This window comes from Opisthocomus hoazin, chromosome 16 (assembly GCF_030867145.1).
Source record: "Opisthocomus hoazin isolate bOpiHoa1 chromosome 16, bOpiHoa1.hap1, whole genome shotgun sequence".
Lineage (NCBI taxonomy): Eukaryota > Metazoa > Chordata > Aves > Opisthocomiformes > Opisthocomidae > Opisthocomus > Opisthocomus hoazin.
Window position 1 is genome coordinate 13,803,617 of NC_134429.1, and position 22,104 is coordinate 13,825,720.

Here is a 22,104-nt window from a genome sequence, read left to right on the forward strand (position 1 = left end):
AGGTCTTCTTTCCTGTGCAGGCCATGGACTGTGCTTTCTAAAGCTCTGGGGTTCTCTGCATTTAAGTTTCATTTTAATGTACATCTCAAGGTCAGCTTATCCCTTGCACTTTTTTTTTTTCTGGAAAAATTTTAAGCACTCATTTCACCCATACTGGTATTTTTCAGAGCGAGAATCTGTTGCCTTCATGGTTTGAGGAGACTGGAAAAAAGTCACTGTTCCCAGAGGTGACACCATATGAACTGAAAAAGCTTTGCCTTACAGAGTTTTTGTTTCAGGTTAAATCTTATCACTAATGATTTGTGCACTGAAAAATATGCTAGCTCCAGAGGAAGGCACAGATCCTAAAGCTCACTAGAGAGTACAGAGAAAAGAGTGGGCTGCTGATGTCTAGTCATTGCTACTAGCACCAAAACAATGAAGTTCAAGTCTTGTTTTCATCAGCTGGAATCATATTTCTATCTGGAATGACACCTGCAAGTAATATATTAATGAGAAGACAGAGACCAAAGTACTGTAAGCCTCAACCAATTCAACTGAAGTCTATTTGACTCCAAGATGCAAAGGCATAGCAGTGTACAAAATCAGTCATCAAAGGTGATGAAATGTGGTTGCAACACTGAAACCTTGATTTCACTAGCAGTCTGAAGAAGTAACGCGCAGAGGCACAATAAATCAAGAAACCAAGCAGTCCTGAATTTGAGTACTAAGAAATCTGTAGGAACTCACAGGAACTCAGAAATGAGACATACTTGACTGTATTCAAGAAATAGGGAGAGACATAAGTTTTTGTCTTCTCATAACACTGATGCTACAAATGATATATCAAGCACTGGTTCTGTGGTCATGGGTGCAGACTCAAAACATGTTAGCTGCAAATACAAGCACTGCTTACGCAAGCCTCTCTCACGAGGCTTGTTAATTTCTGTTCTATTCTATGGTTTGATTGCCACATGCCCTCATCTTCCTCTTAGCATTTTTAAGAGCCAGGTGATGGGATATGAAGAGAATTGTTAATCCTGTGTCTTTACCTTCAGAAACACTTCAAAAGTCAGACGGGGAAGGAAGCCACAGCCGGTTCTTCCATTTGGCTTCTAACAGTACAGTGAGATGGAACTCCTAGCAATTTTTCTTGCTGTTTTGACTGTCATTGTGGCAATTTCATTCTACTACGAACATCCCAAGGCAAAAATTCCTCCTGGATTTAGACAGCGCCTGAAGATTCACATATTTCATCACCTCTTTAACTTTGTGCTTGGTCTGGTAAGTAAAACTTGACTAAAGCTGGAGTTTTTAATTTAATTTCTGATACGGGGTAATGGATTGGTGAAGGTTTATTAGAATCCACGTTTAAATACATTGCAAATATGCAGCTGGATTAACTTGGTGATGTGAGCACCAGTGCAGACACCTTCAGCTCAGCTGGGTATAATAGACTCTACTGCTTGCTATACAGCACCAAAGGTAACAATATGGAAAAATAAAATTCTGCAGACTGTGTAATGCCCAGTTTTTTCTGATGGCCTATGTTCTACCTTTTTATACTGTTGCCTCAATGCAGTGCTGGAAGGCTTAAGAAACTTACTGCGCTGCATATGCGGAACTTCTGCTCTGTATAGCACGGTGCTTATCTAGAGAATAAGCAACTAAACGGTGTCCATGATCTCAGCTCTCTTCTACAACTGCATCACTCTGCTGCTGAGCCATCTGAAAGCCAGCCGAAACATTCACAATCTTTTGCCTTTCAATATGCCTGTATGACTTTCTTTTCTGAGATAGTACACATAACATTAAAGCTGTCTTTCTGTGTCATTGTTTTTGGCACATTTTTGGTTCTCCCTTGTTTTCATCCTTATTTCTCGTCAAAACTAAAATGTGACTTCCACTTGCCTTGCTGTTTTGTCAATTATCCTTTCCTGAAATAATTGTTGCCTCTGTCACTTTAAAACCACTTCTCCTGTGATACCTAAATCAAGATGTTTTTCTTTTAGCTTTTTAAATTATGAAAAAAAAAAATCAGTTTCTTTGGCTCATGCACTGCATTTCACTTCAATTCCATGTTCCAATGTCACTATTTCTTCCTCCCTTTCCCTGCCACACTGCTTATTAAGTTTTGTTTAAAGTCATCCAGTAAGCTCCTAAGAACGTGACTCATCATGCCTGTTGAGGGGGCCACACCCCGGTCTGAACACTGCTATGACAGTAAAGCCACGCAATACAATAGGGTAGTAATAGAAGTCAAATTAAATTTTCTTACATCTACTATGCAATGCGTGGACTTCACATTGTCAGAAGACTCTTTATATACTCTTTATCCATCAGACAAAGTTTTATCTTTGTTTAATTCATATGTAAAAGGCTAAACTGCAGAATTTAGAACCTTACTGAAGATTAATGTAGTTTTTAACTTCTGATCTTACCACTTTCTATCCTTTCTGCTCACCAGATAGAGGCCAAGCAAAAGCACTGTACCAGATGACCTCACAGGAGCAGAAAGATAAGAATATTAATGTATGGTTATACAAAAGTTTAAATGCAAGTAAAGTCTGAGTCATGTAGCAACTATTGGTATTGCTGTTAGGCCACTTACTTATGCCAAAGTAGCCAAATCCTTTCAAGTGATGACAACCCATGATGTCAAAACTGCAGGGCAAATTAAAGCTTACTAGAATATCCAGTCTTCAGCTGAGACAAAAGACGCACGGCAAGTCACTGGAGACAAACCAGTTTGAAGTAGCTGTGCCCAATCTAAGAGACTTTATGAAGCAATGTCTGCATTCACCTGTGAGGATATACTGTAGTAAAACCAGCTACATCTTAGTGTTAAATTTCTTCATGGAAAAATCTATTAACTCATGCTTTATTTTTTTAGCTAATATTCAGTCTATAAGAAGAAAAACTGACATATCAGTAAAGCTAAATAATAGCCAGGGGACTTTTGACTTATCTTGTCTGGGAAACAGAGGGACTGATTAAATTATGCCAGCTACTGTGTTAATAGTTCTGTAAGCTTCTTGTACCCCATTTATTCTAGTAATGGCTTAGGTAGAAGGGCTAGCACAAAGCGCAATTCAGATGAGTTCTGGGGTGTACACAGTAGGCCTTTGTACCTGTGTAAAGAGGACAAAGGACTCTAACACCACGGAGAGCACAGCTCTGTCAAATCCCTCCCACAGACACTACTACACATGTTGCTGCAGGCCCTAGTCTTTTGCCTGAATATGTATCTGAACTTCTACTTCTAAGCTAACTCCGCTCTTGCACAGCTTTTCTCCTGGTGCATGGATATCTGCATGTCAGTTGTTGCCAGTGGGATCAGTTTGTCAGTAGTTCATGGTGAATGCCAGACACTGTGGCACTTAGTGTGACTGCAGAGGCTCAGCTGGACAACGCTCCAAATGCGGTCGCTGTTCTCTAGTCCCACACTTTGACTGTCTTACACTACTTGTAATTATGTTTTTATTTTCATGCTGTCATGTCAACTATAGTGTTAGAAGATCCTTAATCAATATAGAACCAAACTGTCCAACTACTGGTTTACAAATTATACTACTAAGCAGTCAAACTTATTTACAAATGTCAAAATGCAGGTCATGTTTGACTGACTTGCTTAATCATCTGCAAAACAGCACGCTTTACGAACATGAAGATCGTGAAAGTGGGATTTCTGGTAATAAAGAAATCAGTGATACATAGTCTAGCTACACTCTAAGTGTACCTTTAGGTATCCATAACCCAGTCTTGTAGGTGCCATGCAAGCAACCAGTTTTTCCAGAAACTGCAGCCGAAAACCAATACCTCACTTCGAGGAAACATATATACTACTAAAACGGACTTGAATCAGAAAACAAAGCAAAAATGCAAATTCTGCTGGTTCTTGTACAACTTCTATTCACAGGAACTGTACAATTTAAGACAATACAATTTAGAACAACACCACAAGATTAAAAATTCATTGTATTTGCATATAGAAATAACTATGAGGATGATGATGATACTAATTATGGATGACTGCCGTAACTGTAAGCTGTTGCAGGTAACCTATAGAAGATATTCACAGCTAACAGTGAAGTGACTAAGAGCAATATAAATAAATGCCAATCTCTATGAAAGTTGACCTGTGAAACTGTTACAGGTTTAACAAAAATGAGATGCCAGACTGCCAACACTAAACACAGCGGTTGATAAGGACTCCAATTTTTTTTGGTATTTCCAAGATAAAGATAATATCTATATTATAAACAAAAAAATTGCTAATTACAAGTTTAACATTTACTGTTACAAAAGTATCAGTGTGAGGAAAGAAAATACCAGAGGGAACTGGAAGATTAAAGAAATTATTCTTCCACAGACATCACACAGGAATTCTGTAGAAGGAAACAGTATGAGACTAAAACGTGGCCAAAAGATGATCATTTCTGCATATGGGATCAGCTCCTCAAATGGCCTAGAATGGGATACCTACATCAAATTTAACAGGACCACATTATTGAGCTACAGGAGGTCTGCGAAATGTGAGGTGAAAGCCACAAGCCTTACTGTGGGTTTTAAGATACATGCAGCATAAACCTTTGGATATACAATTCTTTTTGAAGTAAATACTGCATTAATAATGGCAACAGAACAAATTAAATTACTCTTTAGAGAAGCGTACCACTGAAGAAGTACAAAATTTAATCCAATATAGTGGAAATGCAGTGATACTGCTGCATATTTTTCATCTTGACCATGAATAGACTAGCGCAGACAACTGAAACAGCTTAAAGCCATCCAGATGCAATGAAGTAGACTAGCTCAGAGCAACACAAGAATCTTCAGCCTGAGTGTTTAAGTAAGAATCACTGAGCTGTGAGAAGACAGGCTAAGGTTCAGAGCTATTCTTGTTCAAGAGGCCAGCTGTGGTAGATGCTACAATTTTTTTTCTGCAAGTTAAAAAGTAGTGTGACTTCAGAAAATGAAAGTATTAGTCACATTTCTTCATTCAAAGCTAAAGTCTAAAATGCTGTAACTACTCTCTCCTTATTTTGTTCAGGCACAAGGCTACTTAAAACACCTGACAAGTTGAAGTATTTGACACCTTCTTTTGTTTACTATTAATAGTTTGATTTTTTTCCTACTGATAAAAACTAAGCCAGGCTTTCATCACTGAAGAAGACATAATTTGAAAAATACCATGCTCTCATCTAACATTTCTAATATAATCTAGAAACTACCACCAAAGCTAACCCTATGTTCTGCTACACAGCACTGCTAACATTTTTTGCCAGAGACGTCAGATGGTATTAGCGAGCCAAGTTACTGCGCTTCTGTGAAAGCAACTCCCAGGCAGGCTTTCCCACAGGCTCCAAGCATGGACACAAGGCAGCTAGAGAAGAGAAGTTCATCCATTCCTGTCAAATCTACTGCTTTTTGAATTTCAGATTTTGGTAGGTATTACAATGAAGATGTATCCAAATCATCATCATAACTGGCCACTGAGTAAGAACCCTCAGGAGAAAAAGTTCAAATTGACCACGGAATTTTAAATTTTTCATGATCAGTCTCCAGGTAAGATGGAAACTTGCACTAATTTTTGATTTCTTTCCCTTTATGAACAGGCACAACTTTTGGACAAAGTAGGTATCACCCCAGAGGTCTCTCTCCTCAGGATTATCATGGATGGAATACCACCATTAAAAGAGAAACATCTTTTTATCAAGGACTTGAGGTTTGAAAAGGTTGAAGTAAGACTTTACCAGCCAAAAACACCAACCAACGGCCAAAGAAGAGGAATCCTTTATTTTCATGGAGGAGTTGGACTGTTTGGAAGCATTCGTAAGAAATATATATAATATGAGCTGTAACTACAAATACTGTGTTGTTTCTGGTCTGACATGGTATTTCTTAAATGACAAGAAGAGTTAGTAGGTTAAACATTAGAAATAACAAAATCAACTTCAGGACAGCACAACAGTCTTATTTACATGCAGTAGGCATCATGTTCAATTGTCTTTATATAGGTCATGTATCTAGAACTTTTATTCTCGGATCATTTATAATACCTGTTTTCTTCCTTCTCACTCACGCTTACAAGAAAAGTTGAAAATCTCATTCAAATTTTATTTCTTATTTTAAAGAACCCAATTTGTGTTCACATGTGTGTGCAAACTTGTGTGTATGTGTGTATACTGCTGTGTGTATTTATAGTGGCAAAATGAAGAAAAAATATGTTTTGGCATTTGAAATGGAAAAGCCTAAGAGATTAGATGGCAGCTCGTGCACAAGAAAAATCTTGTGCTACATTTAGCAGGATTTTTTTGTGTGTTTCTTTTTTTAAATAACTTCTCACCTTGCATACTACTTTAGAAGTGACAGCAGTGGTGCTTTCTATTAATTAAGGTTTCAAAGAGGAGACTGAAACAATGCATTGGTGTAAATTCCAGGTTTCTTACTGGCAAGAAGATTCCCATAGACTTTATAAAATTGTCCAATGTCCAGATTAGACCACGCCACAATAAGAGAATTAGTGTAGCATTAATCACAGAATAGAGATAAGAATCTCAATATTTTCATTCAACTTATTTTTAAAGCAAGTCACAATTCCATTGCAATATTTTGTTTTACAGGGGCCTATGAAAGAACATGCCGCTATTTGGCTAGAAACAGCAATTCAGTGGTTGTGTCTGTTGGGTAAGTGCAGTCAGTCCAGACACAAAACATGACAGACATTTGTGCCTCCTTCTAGGTTCGTAAGTCTTTCACGCATAGTCACCACAAGCCAAGATCCTTGTGAAGTGCATACAATACTTACATTTAACCATCACATGTGTTTCACCAGCACTAATCACTCAGAAATAATTAGTCAACTGATCCCTACTTGCTTATTTCCGAATAAAATCCATTATAATAATTTTATAGCTTGTAGCCACCACTAAGAGGTGAGGATGTTCTTGTTTCCTAAAGCTATATTCAAACCACCTTAAGTTGAAAGCCAACATTGTGTTTGAAGTGTAACTGTTTATGTTAAAAGCACAGTTGCCCAGACTACTAAATACTCATTTGAGTAGCACTGAATAACTGAGGGGGGGGATATCCACATTTAACTTGCAATCAACCTGAGATGAACATTCAAAATATTTTTCTGATGAGCTGTAATGCATTTTTAAAAGCGGTGATTTCTAAAATTTCAGGAAAAGTATCATAGAATCATAGAATCATTTAGGTTGGAGGAGACCTTCAATATCATCAAGTACAACTGTTAAGCTAACACTGTCAATTCCACCACTAAACCATGTCGCCAAAAGAGCTGATGTCTTGGAAATTGATTAAAATTGCATTAATTACTATTTACATCCTAAAATACTTGAAGGACCATTAACTCTTATCTATTCTTTTATACAGAATTCAGCTTACAGAAGACCACTGAAGACCTTTTGTATTTTCATTATCAATATTCTACACTCATATTCTCTAACAATCCACTGGGAAATGTTCACTTCAATTTCTAACTAGAACTGTTAGCAACAGAATCATACATACTTGCTTTGCCACCTAATTCTACAATAGCTCAGCATTTGCCTTCAGCCACCTAAAAGATAGGTAAAGAAGTATTTTGCAAAGATAGAATATTGTCCTGACTCCCCCAAACACTAACAATAGTAGCAAATATGGGGACAAACTTTTTAGTGTGGTCTGTTGTGACAGGACAAGGGGTAATGGTTTTAAACTAAAAGAGGGGAGATTCAGACTGGACATAAGGAAGAAATTTTTTACAATGAGAGTAGTGAAGCCCTGACACAGGCTGCCCAGAGTGGTGGGAGATGCCTCGTCCCTTGAAACATTCAAGGACAGGTTGGACGGGGCTCTGAGCAACCTGATTCAGTTGAAGATGTCCCTGCTCACTGCAGGGGGTTTGGGCTAGATGGCCTCTAAAGGTCTCTTTAACCCAAACTATTCTATGATACTATGAAATAATACATCAAAAGTAATAATTATAATCAATTCTAGTGCTGTAATTATAATTCCAGAATACTTTCCTATCTTCAGAAACAAATATATGAATGAAAAGATGACAACAGGATCATTCACCAGACAGGACTATGTTAAAACACTTTCACTCCTCTTTAGGTACCGCTTAGCTCCTGAGCACCCATATCCAAGCCAGTTTGAGGATTGTCTCACTGCCACCATACACTTTCTGAGGACTGCACAAGATTATGGAGTAGACCCTTCTCGCATTATCGTCTGTGGAGATAGTAGTGGAGGTACACTCAGTGCTGCTGTTGCCCAAGCACTGGTCAACAGAAGAGATCTCCCAAAGCTGAGAGCACAAATCCTAATATATCCATTTCTCCAGGGTGTGGACTTCAATTTGCCTTCTTATCAGCAGAATGATGGAGTCCCCGTTTTGTTAAGGGAACGAACCCTTACTTTTGGTTTGAAGTATCTTAATGAAGACTTGTCTCTCATGCCAGAAATACTTAAAGGATCTCATCTTCCAGAAGATTTGCAACTGAAGTATCAGAAATGGATACATTCTGACCTCATCCCTCCTGAGTTTAAAACAAGAGGCTACAAACCAAGTACAAAACATCCCTTCTCAGAAGAAGTCTATACACGGATCAAGGCTCTGATTGACACTGTTTTTGCACCACTGATAGCTGAAGACAGTGTTATTGCTCAACTTCCCGAGGCTTTCATTTTGACCTGTGAATATGATGTGCTTAGAGATGACGGAGTGCTGTACAAGAAACGATTAGAGGATCATGGTATAAAAGTGACCTGGTGCCATCTGCAACAGGGATTCCATGGAACAATATTCTTAGCTACTTATAGCAGGGTGGTGGCATTCCAATCTGGAAATAAAGGCCTGGAAAAGATAGTAGATTTTCTAAGATTGATGTAAAATTCCATTTCTTGCTTTCCTTTCCTGACTCCTGTCTCTCACTACTTGCAAAGATTTTAAAAAAATAACCTGATTTTTCCTTTTCTTAAATCACTTTCTTAATTTTCTGCATTGCATCTATATTCTTTTTACCCAATAAATTGACTTGGTGATGGCTTTTGCTTTATTTTCTCTTATGATACCCAAAATCAGGTGAATTTACCTTTCCTTTCCCTACCACCTTTTCAGAGTTTTCTCCTGTATCCCGTAAAAGATCTGGTCCCCATGGCAACTGTTTTGCAATGCAGTTCGGCTCAATAAAGTTCTGGTAATATCAATACACAAACCTCGATTTGAGGACAACTTGAGGCAGGTAACAGGGCATGAATCTACAGACTGAGTGCATAACGAGCACGATCAATGATTTATCAAAGCCTACATCTAATGAAAGCTGAATTTGAGGCAAGCTTAAAGAGAATTGAATATAGCAGAAAATACTTGAGAATAGATATAAAAGAAGGAAGTGGAAGGAAAGGCGAGGAGCTCAGGAAAAGGGTTAGGCCGAAACTACAGATGTTATAGAAAGTATTGGTTAAGGAATACAACATCTATTAAAAAACATAATGCATATACATTTTATATATAGATAAAGATATATTGGAATACACAATAACATCAGTTACTTTGCAAAGAGCTTGTATTAACTATAGGCCTGCACTGTCTGAAGCTGGAAGCACTTTCTCATAGAAGAACAATGTAAAGTGGCAGCATATCACTAATAAAAGGATTCGGGAACAGATCAGAACATTGTCAGGACCTGAAAACTAGTGAAATGCTGGAACGTTCAGTACAGCTGGGAGGTCTTGACTCTACTAGAACAGCAGTGTGTTAAAGGAAGATGTTAACAGAAATTAAGAAAGGAAAACCAAATTGCTGTGCATCGTTCTGATCACCAGATGTCAACACACAATTGACTTTTCAATGACAGCAGAATTACCTGGCAAACATTTGTGCTCTGGGCACAGAACATGAGTACCCAAAAGGCATTACAAAAGGTCAATCTGTGTTCTAGACTTAAATATTTTTACTGAACCTGCTGTAACACCTTCACATACTAAAGCTGTATGTTTAATAACAGAGCACATTTTAAGACATAACAATTTAAAAGTTAGATTACCTGTTCTAAACTAATCAAGTTACAATGATTTATTACACAAGTCTACAACTGCAATTATCTTCTGCTTTGCTTTCTTTACATTATCTTTTTGCACTGCTCTAGTTAAAACTTCATGTACCACAGCAAGTATTTTGAAAAGTAAGCCGGCAATTAGAAAACATGCCAAATTTATTAGCTCTTTTATTTATAAATAATATTACTTATTTAAAAGCATTTAACGTTAATTCTCCCCCTATGATGCACATTCTCTGTACTGCTCCTGAAATAAATAGGCACAATCCTGCAAACTATGGCTGCTTTTATTCCTGCCAGTTTTCTTTCTCTGACTGCCCATTACGTCAATGATTCACTGTGTTCGCTGACTCTCTCACGATAGTGAAGAAACCACTAACCTACACACTTAGAGTAACGCATCTCAAACAAATCTGGCCACAGCAAGTGAAGGCCAGTTGCAGGTTTTATATTTACACGCAAGCTACTCATGACTTAAGAACACATTTTGGTGTGGTGATCTGTGATGAGATGTTCCAAAGCAGCTTATCTGGACTCCATTCGTGTGAAGCAGAGTTCATCCATTCCGAGGGACGGAACTGCACAGCTACTGGGACACATCTATCCAAGAACTCGTCCACATTTCAAAACGCTACGTAACAAAAACCTTCTGTCGACTCACCATTTCAAAAATGTACCTGCTCTGAATTGTATGGCACAAGATCTGAATTTCCATCACTGAATGCTAATTCATAATATTTGTCATAATTTTTATTTGATTTTTTTTTTAATATAGTACAGCTTTTTACTGCAGAATTTGTTATCAGATGTTTAACCCAGGAGTCATTTGGACAGCACAGACTTCAAAGAATAAGTTAGAGGAAGAAAGGTTAAAACAAAGTTTTACAGCAGGCTGAATGAAAGATGGCTTTCAGTCATGAGTAAGAGCAAAATGCACAGGGAGTAGCTACTAATTTGGGTGGGGAGATGGAGATAACAAACAGGGAGGACACTGAAAGGTAGTGAGGAGGCGGGGTAAATGAAGAAGCAGACAGATCAAGAAAATATACAGCATCTTTAAAAAACAGTATCATAGAGCACCTACTAAGCTGTAACTTCTTGAAGCTTCTTATTGTCACTGTAAAGGGCATACTAAATCCACCTCGCAGATCAGAAGACCAAGGCTTACATGTATGAAGAGGTCTGAGATGCCTTCAGTCATTTGTTTACATAAATACAAGGAAAAAATAGTGAACTGGAGGACAGTAAGTTTCTTACATGCTCTACTTGGTAAAACTGAAGTTAGTTAAATTGCACTACAGAGTCCAGTCATCCCACTAAATCACCTGGAGTAAATTAAAAAAAAACCAACCCAAAACCCAAAAGTCAGGCAAATCATATTTACCAGAGTGTTTCATTAATTGGAATACATTGTTTTTTCCCATTTTCTTAGCTTTATGCCATCAAGTTAGTTATTGTCTGGCCACACTTGACAGAATTGGTACCTCAGTCATTGTATCTGGCTATTTTACCATGCTTTAGTGAATCCTCATAGTACCTCCTGCATTACACATGGTAGGTTCGCAATAGTCAACTAACTACAGGCTAACTGTAGGCTGTGTTAGCAAACACAGCCTACAATCAGAAGTGAAATGTTTTGCAATATTTTATGGAAAGACATGACAAGAAAAACAGTAACTTGACATTTGCATAACTCATTAGCACCAACCACCCCTGACACTTTTGCCTTTATCAGTGTTTGGACTGAAACCAAACCTGTCTCTTATGTCTCTTGATTACAGGTTCTATTGAAAGCACAGAATTATCCTCCTCTGAGGGTTCAAATGTAAGAAATTGTCAAGAATGCTAAAATACAATATTCAATATTTTGATTGATGGCACACATAGCAGAAATAAGCACTTAGTAAGAACTGTGTGGTTCTGCTGCTTTGCTGAGAATATACGGCAAAACAAACACTCAATAAATAAACCGCAGGCTATGCTATAATATCACACCACACGGAAACTATTCGCAGAACCAATAACTGAAATCATCCATAGGATGACCCTGCTGTGTTGCAGAAAAAGCTCTACGGATAAACGTTCATAAGCTTAGGATAAAATGAGCGCTGACCTCAGGTATCTGGGTTTGGCTTCAAGGCTCTACACTCTGACATTTGTAACTAACTATATCGCTAAATTTGTGCTCCATGTAAGAGAATGGCGGCCCCAAATCAGCCAACCTCAGCAAAGAAAAAGCCCTCACTGAGGAGCTGACCATTTGCCTATGGAGTTAAATCCAGCTGGCGGCCGGTCACGAGTGGTGTCCCCCAGGGCTCAGTTTTGGGTCCGGTCTTGTTTAACATCTTTTTATCATTGATCTGGATGAGGAGATTGAGTGCTCCCTCAGTAAGTTTGCAGATGACACCAAGTTGGGTGGGAGTGTTGATCTGCTTGAGAGTAGGAAGGCTCTGCAGAGATATCTAGACAGACTGGATTGATGGGCTGAGGCCAACTGTATGAGTTTCCACAACGCCAAATGCCGGGTCCTGCACTTTGGTCACAACAACCCCATGCAACGCTACAGGCCTGAGGAGGAGTGGCTGGAAAGCTGTCTGGCGGAAAAGGACCTTGGGGTGTTGGTTGACAGATGGCTGAACATGAGCCAGCAGTGTGCCCAGGTGGCCAAGAAGGCCACTAGCATCCTGGCTTGTATCAGGAATAGTGTGGCCAGCACGGGTAGGGAGGTGATCATGTCCCTGTACTCAGCACTGGTGACGCCACACCTTGAGTGCTGTATTCAGCTTTAGGCCCCTCACTACAAGAAGGACACTGAGGCGCTGGAGTGTGTCCAGAGAAGGGCAACAAGGCTGGAGAGGGGTCTGGAGAACAAGTCTGATGAGGAGTGGCTGAGGGAGCTGGGGCTGTTTAGTCTGGAGAAGAGGAGGCTGAGGGGGGACCTTCTTGCTCTCTACAACTACCTGACAGGAGATTGTAGTGAGGCAGGTGTTGGTCTCTTCTCCCAACTAACTAGCGATAGCATGAGACGAAATAGCCTCAGGTTGCATCAGGGGAGGTTTAGATTGGATATTGGGAAAAATTTCTTTACTGAAAGAGTGGTCAGACATTGGGACAGGCTGCCCAGGAAGGTGGTGGAGTTCCCATCCCTGGAGGGGTTCAAAAAACATCTAGATGTGGCACTTCGGGATACGGTTTAGCAGGCATGGTGGTGATGGGTTGACGGTTGGACGTGATGATCTTACAGGTCTTTTCCAACCTATGATTCTATGATTCTATTTCACGAATGTTGGTGCAAATTTACCTTGCTTTATCCAACACATTCTTATCTCCACAAGCTAAAATTGTGCAAATCAGCTGTCATGATTGCTTTGCTTCAGATACTATGTTAATGAAGTGAAGGACTAATTCAGTTGTCAGACTGGGATTTCATTTTAAAAGCTACGACAGGAAAAAAGCTTAGGAGCCATAACTTCGAAACTGTGTGGAAAAAGAAATTTTGAATGAAAATATTTCTCATTGTTAGTGAAGAACTCATGGTAGAAATCAATCCCATATACTTCGAATGCCCCATTTTGTAAAGGGTAAAAACTTCCACCTCTCCTTTTTTTAGTATAAGAAAGCGCTGCCAATAATCTCATTAGCAAAAGAAGGGTGGAGAAAATTAGGGTATTGCAACATTAATAAACTTTTTATTTCTGCTAATGAACTGAGTGCTTAGTCTCCTGTGAAGACATCTCAGAAACACCTGAGAAACAAGGCTTAAGACAGCACAGTTTTTTTTAGCGTTCACTTCTATCGAAGTGAAATGGGATCTGTTTATACAACTTTAGCAATACTAGGAACGGTTTTCATTTCTCCTGTTCTAATACCAGCACTGTTTTTGTGGGGGGTATTTTATGATTTTTTCAATTCAGAACTGCCACCTGGAATTGACCAACCTCTAAAACTTCGTTTTTTCCATTCTTTGTTGATTACAACCATAACCTCGGTAAGTCAACTTTCTTAAAACTGGGGACTTCACTTTTATTTTGGTAGGATATATGGGAGTTGGAAGATAATGGCTTAAGAAAAAAAAGAAAAGAAGCAGCAGCAATTCACCCCCCTGAAGCCTGTAAGCATTGTTATATGAACCAAATCATGTTAAATTAGCTCATAAAACTGATACGACTAATCTTAAAAGGTTATTTAGATTTTTCAGTGCATCTGTCAAACTGCCGCCCTTTACATTGCAAAACTGTTATTGAAATAAAAAAAAATATTTATATGTATACTGTACCTATTGAACTGCATGTACATAAAATAATGCTATCTATTCAGAAGCAAGCCTACATTACTCATCTTCACATTTGCTTCTATACTTATTATCCACAATCATACATCTATATTCATAGATTTATACACATAGGGTATTATGAACAATAAAATAAATAAAAAATAAAAATGGATAGGAATGGTGAGGTCTTTCTTCTTCCATGGCTAGTTCAGAAAGTAAGATACAGTAAGAACAATGTGTTTAGCTTTCATTTATTCACTTATTCTTTAAAAATGCCTGTGTGTTTGGGTATTTACTCACGTGATAGTGAATTTAACATAAATCCAACATATCCATTTCCATTAATTACATAACATAGAGACAAAACTAAAAATCTTTCAAATGAGAAGTGGAAATGAATTATTATGAAAAAAACACATAAAAATAGGATATTTTCAGTTTCAAAAATTTTGTCTATTTTTTTCCAGTTCAAGATAACAAACCTACTCCTTCTCACAAACAGTTATGGGACTGACAAGTAATTTCTTTAATACAAGTGTTACAGAATTTAAAAATCATGAATTTGGAATTTGACCCTTCAATTTTCAAATTTTTATGACACTTGTAAAAACTTTGCACAGATTTTTAGACACAAAAAAAGAAAGATAAAAACAAATTCTTAGTGGGTGTGTTAAATCACCTTCTAGATCTATGTATGTTAGTCTAAAAACATTAATTTCCTTGGGCTAAAAGTGACCAATGAATCCACTTCCTTACAAATAGCAAACTATTTTGATACTGGACTTCAGAAGAGTTGATTTTGAAGTTAAGACATTATGGCACGGCGTGAATATAGTAAGTCTCTTGTTTCCCACCAAATCTCAAAAATTTCTTCCCAGGGTAACACAACTTTCTTCGTACTTTTTCAAGTAAATTATATAGTATCTTTTGCACAAGAAATACTAAAATATCTTCTAAAATGTTGCACTCTCTTCATTATAGCTGTAAGAAATAGAAACAATGCTATTTGTCTTCCTGACCACGCTGTATGCCAGAGTCTATGATAATCCTATAGATTTTAGCAGAGTCTGCTTCTATAAACTATGGTTCTGACCTGCTTTCATCATCCTCACACCCATAGTCACTTCTAACACTTACTTCAAAATCAAAGATTAGTCTTTTCCTTTCCCCCACATTTTCAGCTTAAATATCTATCTTATTATATTTAGATTCACAGAAATAAACATGCAAAAACAAACAATGAGCAAGAGGACAAGTTATGCAGAATGGGGTTGACATGTTACTTTTTGGCAATCTTCAGCAACACTTAATTCAATCAAAACTGCTCAATGACTTCTCAATAGTCACCACAACTCCACTGAAGCACTGTCTCCAGTATCTTCTGAAATACAGCACAGCAAACTAAACCTGGTATTTTTATTTTTAATTCAGGAGAGTTGGAAGCTTTCACACTCATCATATGCTGAATTCTTTCTTTTCAACAGGGAAGGATTTTGGAGAAGCTAGGGATCTGCAGTGATATACACTTATTGCGAGTCGTGCTAGATGGACTACCACTATGGAGAGATTCAAAACTTCTCATCAAAGATCTCAAAGTAGATGAGGTACCATTGAGGATTTATCAGCCTAAATGGCCACCTACTGGCAAAAGAAGAGGAATACTATATTTTCACGGAGGCGCTGGCACATTTGGGAGCATTAGTAAGCAACCATCAAGTTTTGTTTTTAAAATTGAATCCAAAACTTTACATTTTTACCTTCAGACATCTGTCAGTCAATATCTCACCTGTCCTTCCTAATGAGAATAGTCTTTGCAATCTCAATACTAACTGCAAAGCACCTTGCGGAATTAATAGTCTAGTGCAGAGTTAAGGGTAATCACATTTCTACTTCCTCTGGTCTACTGGCAAAGTTGGTGAAAGCAGCTCTTTGCAGATCTGAGGCTTCTAAATCCAGAACTGTGATCCACAAAATGCTCAATCAGCTGTCAGCTAACAGCAGAGGGACTCCACTGCTGTTGAAGCTGTTCTGAGAAAGATTCCATTTGCTGGGGCAGAGAGACCATTAAAACAAAACACATACGCTCAGGTCACTGTGAGGGAAGTTCAGTTCACCTGATGTTCTTGTACCTTAACTAATGGCTAGCTGGAAATACGACATAGCAACAGCCCTGGAGTAAGCGTTAGAATCCATGTCTCTTCCCTCCTTCTCCTCTGTACTCCATCTTTTCTGGAAATGTAACTTAAAATTCTTTTAGGCTGACATAGAACTCAGTCTAGATCTGCTTTCTGGAATAATTACAGCAGCCTGAAAATGGCAATGCTGTTGCTAAAAGGAATACATTCTGGCTTCACTCTTTGGAACAATGCTTTGGCTATTTCTCAAGGAGAAATTTTTAGGTTTGGATCTCAACTGGACTGAAGTGTTTCCTGTAAGCTTGGGTAGGGTCTCAACATACAGAATTTAAGATATAATTCTGTGCTCAGCACTCAACTTTTGTGTAGAAACACTACAAAAGCCAGTGTTTCTCAACTTGCAGTCCATGCATCAAAGGAAGTCTAAAAGATATTAGAACACGGTCCAAGAAAGGACTTAAAGAATACATTAAAAAACAAAATCTGTAAATATATTCCCACTCATGCATACAAGGAATCAAAATGAAGGAAAATATAAATAATAAATGAGAATTAAAAAGAGAACCAATTTGGGGGAGTATGATTCTTGTGGTAACACTGCACAGAGTAATTTTTGTTTTTTTCAGAAAGGGAGACAACTCTTTGATTGTCTCAGTAGCTGCTGGCTCAGCCTCCTAACTGTTCTGGATCTCTTTCTGAGCAACCAAGTCTCTGTGAGCTTTGTCTGGAAGCCAAGGCACCTAACATGGAAATCTAGATTTCATTCCAGGGGTCAGACAGGGAAGTTGGTTGGGTTTGAATCCTTTACTGTTTCAAAAGGGAAGTCTCCACTAGCACTATTTTAGGCAGACTTCAGTTATCTGCAAATGAGTTCGAGAGTCTACTTGGCTTCATTTAGCATCATGTGGAAACAATAACGTAACTTTTAGTAACTTAGGTCCCGCTTTGCACTGTGGCAGAAATAATCTACCCTTGTTTTACTGCAGAGCATGTTAGCCTGGGTGGAGCAGCAGGCTGACACCAGCTGTGATGCTTCTACTTCCAGAGCTAGTCTGGGTGGCAGCAAGGACTCAAGAGAAAAGCCTCTACAATCGAAGTGACAGGTGAATTCCTTTCATTGGAAGGAAAAACCCACACCACAAAGTTGCATAGCTGTAGTTGTTGTTCACAACATAATTGCTATTGCACAATCAGCACACTGAGGGAGCTATATCACATGCCATAGCTTGATATAAATTGCCTACAAATCTTTTGATAAATGATAAATATAATACTGATACCCGGACTGCAGTACGTGACCTGTCATTTGAATTCCCATTGGTACTTGGTAACAGGAAAGCAACCAACACAGTGACAGGATTTTAAAAGGACCTGGGGAATCTACATACTAGTGAGCCTGAAGTCTGCAACTAGCAAATTAGCAGAAGCTACAATGAAGAACAGAATCAGCAGACAGCTAAGTATGGCTTAGAAATCCATACAAATGGAAGTCATGCTTCACAAATTAATTTAAGCTTTTTAAATGAGTTAGCAAATACATGAATAAAGGAGATTGATCTGACAAAACCTACTCTGGTTTCCAAAAGAGTCTCCTGAAGAGGCTATGCACCCATGACACAAGGGGGAAGATCTTCCATTTAGGCAAAAACTGATTAAAAGACAGAAAAAAGATTGGTTGTGGGACGTTCCTGTGAGATTCCCATAGTAAGATCTGTGCTGGGACCAGTGGTAATCAATATATTCAAAAACAGAAAAGATAGTGAAAGCTGATAGGATAGTAAGTCCTTCAGGGTAGTAAATGGATGGCTGAAAAACTGCAGAATGTCTTTCTGATCCCAAAGGATTATGCAGTAAAATGATAGGTGAAATGGCGTGTAGAGAAGTCAAACAGAAGAACAGAGCATCCTAACTTTATAAACAAACCAATGGACTCTAAGCAGACTACTCCCTTGCAGGAAGATGATCTTGGGATTATGGTAGAAAATTGCATTAAAATGTTGACTTAGTGCACAGTAGCAGTCAAAAAAACAAATTAAATGCTAGGAATTAAATGCTAGGAAAAGACAAGACAGGAAACTTCTTCATGCCACTGTAATAAATCCATGGTGCATCTAAATATAGCATACTCCTCATAGTTCTGGTTCCCATACCTCAAAAAGGATACAGCAGCACCAGAAAGACTCAGAGGAAAGCTGCATTGGTGAGAAGAGTGCTTCTGTACAAAGAATAAGTGAATAGACTATGATTCCTCAGGCTGGAAAAGACAGATAAAGGCAGATACACTAACATCTACAAAATGATGAGAAGCAAGAGGAGGTAAACGGGGAATGATTGTCCACCATTTCTTACAGTACAAGAATTACTGTCACCAAATGGAAGTAGCGAATGTCACATACAAAACAAGTAAATAGAAATGATTCTTTACACCTTTGTAAACAAGCTATGGAATTCTTCACAAAGTAGTTGACGTTAAAATCATTACTTCAAGAAGTGGTTCAAATAATTCAGGGAAGAAACATTAATCAAGGGCATTAAATATAAAGTTTCTGTCTCAAAGGAGTGCCTTCAGCCTCAACTTCTCGTAAGCTTCTTATCACTATATGCTTGTCCTCAGCTCATGCTTCTCCTTAGACAGCTTTTGTTGACCACCAGCTAAGACGTGACACCAGCCTAGATAAACTTCTATTTTTTTCTGACATTACCGATCTTACATGCTTATATTATGCCCAATAACAAGATAATACGTTAACACGTAAAGACCGCATTGCATAGCAGAAGTTATTTATTGGTCTCACATTGCAGTGCCTTCCTCAGAGCGTATAATCAAGGACTTTCATTTCAAAAGGATATCTGATTTTCAAAACTTCGTTTCTGATAAACTTTCTTTTTAGGAGCCTTTGAAAGAGTATGTCGCCATATTGCCAAAAAATGCAACTCAGTGGTTGTGTCTGTTGGGTAAGTGCTACTTTTACAGAAGTATTTATGGTAATACAGTTCACAGTTGAAACACTTCTGAAAAACACACTGAAAATATTTACTATTTTACATTATGCTGTTTTACACTTTAGCCTTTAATTTAATTTAGAAATGTGCTTATAGGCAAATTAAAATAGCTGTAACACCATTAGATTGTCTTTCAAATCTACACTCCTTAAAAACAAATATAATCTTTAAAATTTAGGAAAAATGCCTACAAATCTACCACACCAATCAATCATAAACAATGCAAATTAAATCTTTATAATTACTCTGGCAATAACCACAGTATCTTTGACATTTCAGATATCGTTTGTCTCCTGAACACCCATATCCAGGGCAATATTTTGATTGTCTCAATGCCACCTTATACTTTATGAGGAATTTAGAAGAGTATCATGTGGATCCTGGTCTCATCATCATTAGTGGGGACAGCTGTGGAGCTAATTTTGCTACGGTTATTTGCCACATACTGGTGAATAAAAGAGATCTCCCAAAAGTACGTGCTCAGGTCTTACTTTATCCAGGACTACAGGGGCTTGATTTTCATTTGCCTTCCTACCAGCAGAATGCTTCAGTCCCCATATTGTTTCGTAAGCTAGTTGTCTACTTGTGTTTTCGTTATCTCAATAAAGAGCCATCACATTTGGAAGATGTCCTACAAAATCGCCATGTTCCTGAGAGTATGAAACAGAAGTATAAAAAATGGATAAGCGCTGACATTATTCCTGATGAATTTAAGATTAGAGGCTATGTACCACAGAAATCCACTTCATATAAACCTGAAGTCCATGAAGCAATCAAAGAAATTCTAGCATTAACATTTTCCCCACTTTTAGCTGAAGACTCCATTATCTGCAAGCTCCCTGAGTCCTACATTGTGACCTGTGAGTTTGATGTGCTTAGGGATGATGGACTGCTATACAAGAAGCGATTAGAAGACAATGGCGTTCAAGTGACCTGGTATCATTCTGAGAGTGGTTTCCATGGAATTTTAGCCTTTTTTGGCTATGGGATTTTTTCCTTTTTCTCTGCAAAAAAGATAATGGATAGAACTGTGAGCTATATAAACAGTTTATAAAAGTTTTTTTCAGAACAAAGATGCAAGTCTTACATTATCCTTGGTGAATTTATACTTGGCAAAGAATGTAAAAACTTGTGATCTATATTTTGGATTTTGACTGCATTTTATACGTTCTAATATCTGCGTCTGCAGTGACTCTCAAACAAATCTTAAGATTATTTAAAGTAGTACCATTCTAGAAAGCATTATTATAAAACCACACCAATAAGATCGAAATGCACAAAGACAACACTTATCCTTAAGAAGTATAGTCAAAAGAAAGGCTTCTGTCTGAAGCAGAAGTCCTAACTGGAACTAGTATGGGTTTGATTTTGCTTGGAATCTGAGAAATTATGTTTTGGTTTGGAACTTGACTCTTAAACTGGAATCCCTAAACTTCAATGAGTGTGTACATGTTAGCAAAGTGCAGAGGTGAGACTTCTTTTCATTTTTGTACTCTTTGTTTTTCTTTCAAGATTATCTCATGCTCGGGACTACCTGTTATGCTACCTGTTATGCCATGCTTTTTGAAAAAGTTCTGAAGATCACAGATGTAAGAAGGTAGAGCAGGACATTATACTATCTTATCACTGTAATGCTGTGGCAATTCTATGATGCTTTCAACAAAAAAATAAAAATAAAAACTAGCACTTTAAATACTTTTGTTACAAGAGCACATTACATTTTCTAAACACATAATGGCTGATAAACCTAAACAAACACCTCATGGTGAAAGGAACAATGCAATACTGGCAGACAGAGACCACAATCTTGCTAATTTTACCTAGTCAAACCTGTGCTGTGCACAGCAATTAACTTACCAGACGACTGGACTATCCAAGACTATTGCATATGATCATATAACTGTGGAAAGATAATATAAACTGAAAGTCCAGAAACACCATTGGGTGGGCTATTTCTTTTTTTTAATCTGGACTTTTGCTGGTTTTAAACAAAATATTTCCTTCTACTTCAGAATATTTTACAATGACCATGTGCCCTATTAAAAACACTCAGCTTCTCACTGGAAAAAATGATGAAATTTCATTTTTTTATAAAGTTTTCTAACTAAAATGACATGGTACTTCCCCCTCCCATCATTTCCAATTTAACTTAAAAAAAATTATAACATGGCTGCTTAACGAAGTTAGATTTTTACCTCCTTCATTTCCCTGAGAATTTGCAATTTCAACAATGTTCTGACATTCTAGTTGTTTGAAGAGTTGAAGACTCAGATTCATAACTAATATTTCAAGCCTCATTTAAACTACAGCATCTCTGCGTTAGCACAATCCCATTCTACAGCAAGAACAAGATAAAGCAGTTTGATCTGAAACTCTTTAATTTCTGATTACTTTAAATCATTTTATGCTGTACCTGTTGCACACTGAGAGTTACTGAAGTTTACCTGATACAAGGCAACCTGGTCATGAATCTAAACTCAGCCTCCTGCGGGTTTTTTAACCATGTTCTTCTTTTAGAAGAAAACACAAATACTGAAAAAACTGAGATTGAGGCAATGACATAGTTTTATAAGTGGATCTTTCCAAAAAAACATTGGTGACAATACATTTGGCCCTTTAGAGTGACAATCGTCATATGCAG

The 22,104-nt window shown here is 37.8% G+C and overlaps 3 protein-coding genes across 4 annotated transcripts in view; 2 read left to right on the top strand and 1 right to left on the bottom strand.

Annotated features, from left to right (window-relative positions):
• DHRS3 (dehydrogenase/reductase 3) overlaps window positions 1-22,104 on the bottom strand; it is an 87,533-nt gene that overhangs the window by 58,131 nt on the left and 7,298 nt on the right. The window lies entirely within an intron of this gene.
• Window positions 1,111-8,884, top strand: LOC104332974 (arylacetamide deacetylase-like 4). Its single transcript, XM_009938439.2, has 4 exons — window positions 1,111-1,263; window positions 5,598-5,814; window positions 6,606-6,669; window positions 8,107-8,884. Exons 1-4 carry the CDS (start codon window positions 1,111-1,113, stop codon window positions 8,882-8,884), a joined length of 1,212 nt encoding a protein of 403 aa, XP_009936741.1.
• LOC104332590 (arylacetamide deacetylase-like 4) lies at window positions 13,858-20,517 on the top strand. Its single transcript, XM_009938007.1, has 4 exons — window positions 13,858-14,040; window positions 15,810-16,026; window positions 19,352-19,415; window positions 19,743-20,517. Exons 1-4 carry the CDS (start codon window positions 13,858-13,860, stop codon window positions 20,515-20,517), a joined length of 1,239 nt encoding a protein of 412 aa, XP_009936309.1.

Bases quoted from the DNA above. Each gene is read 5' to 3' on its own strand.
- LOC104332974 (XM_009938439.2), top strand. From the start codon at position 1,111: ATGGAACTCCTAGCAATTTTTCTTGCTGTTTTGACTGTCATTGTGGCA. The intron at 5,815-6,605 runs GTAAGAAATATA...TTTGTTTTACAG, and splicing joins TGGACTGTTTGGAAGCATTC to GGGCCTATGAAAGAACATGC. The intron at 6,670-8,106 runs GTAAGTGCAGTC...ACTCCTCTTTAG, and splicing joins TCAGTGGTTGTGTCTGTTGG to GTACCGCTTAGCTCCTGAGC.
- LOC104332590 (XM_009938007.1), top strand. From the start codon at position 13,858: ATGGGATCTGTTTATACAACTTTAGCAATACTAGGAACGGTTTTCATT. The intron at 16,027-19,351 runs GTAAGCAACCAT...CTTTCTTTTTAG, and splicing joins TGGCACATTTGGGAGCATTA to GAGCCTTTGAAAGAGTATGT. The intron at 19,416-19,742 runs GTAAGTGCTACT...TTGACATTTCAG, and splicing joins TCAGTGGTTGTGTCTGTTGG to ATATCGTTTGTCTCCTGAAC.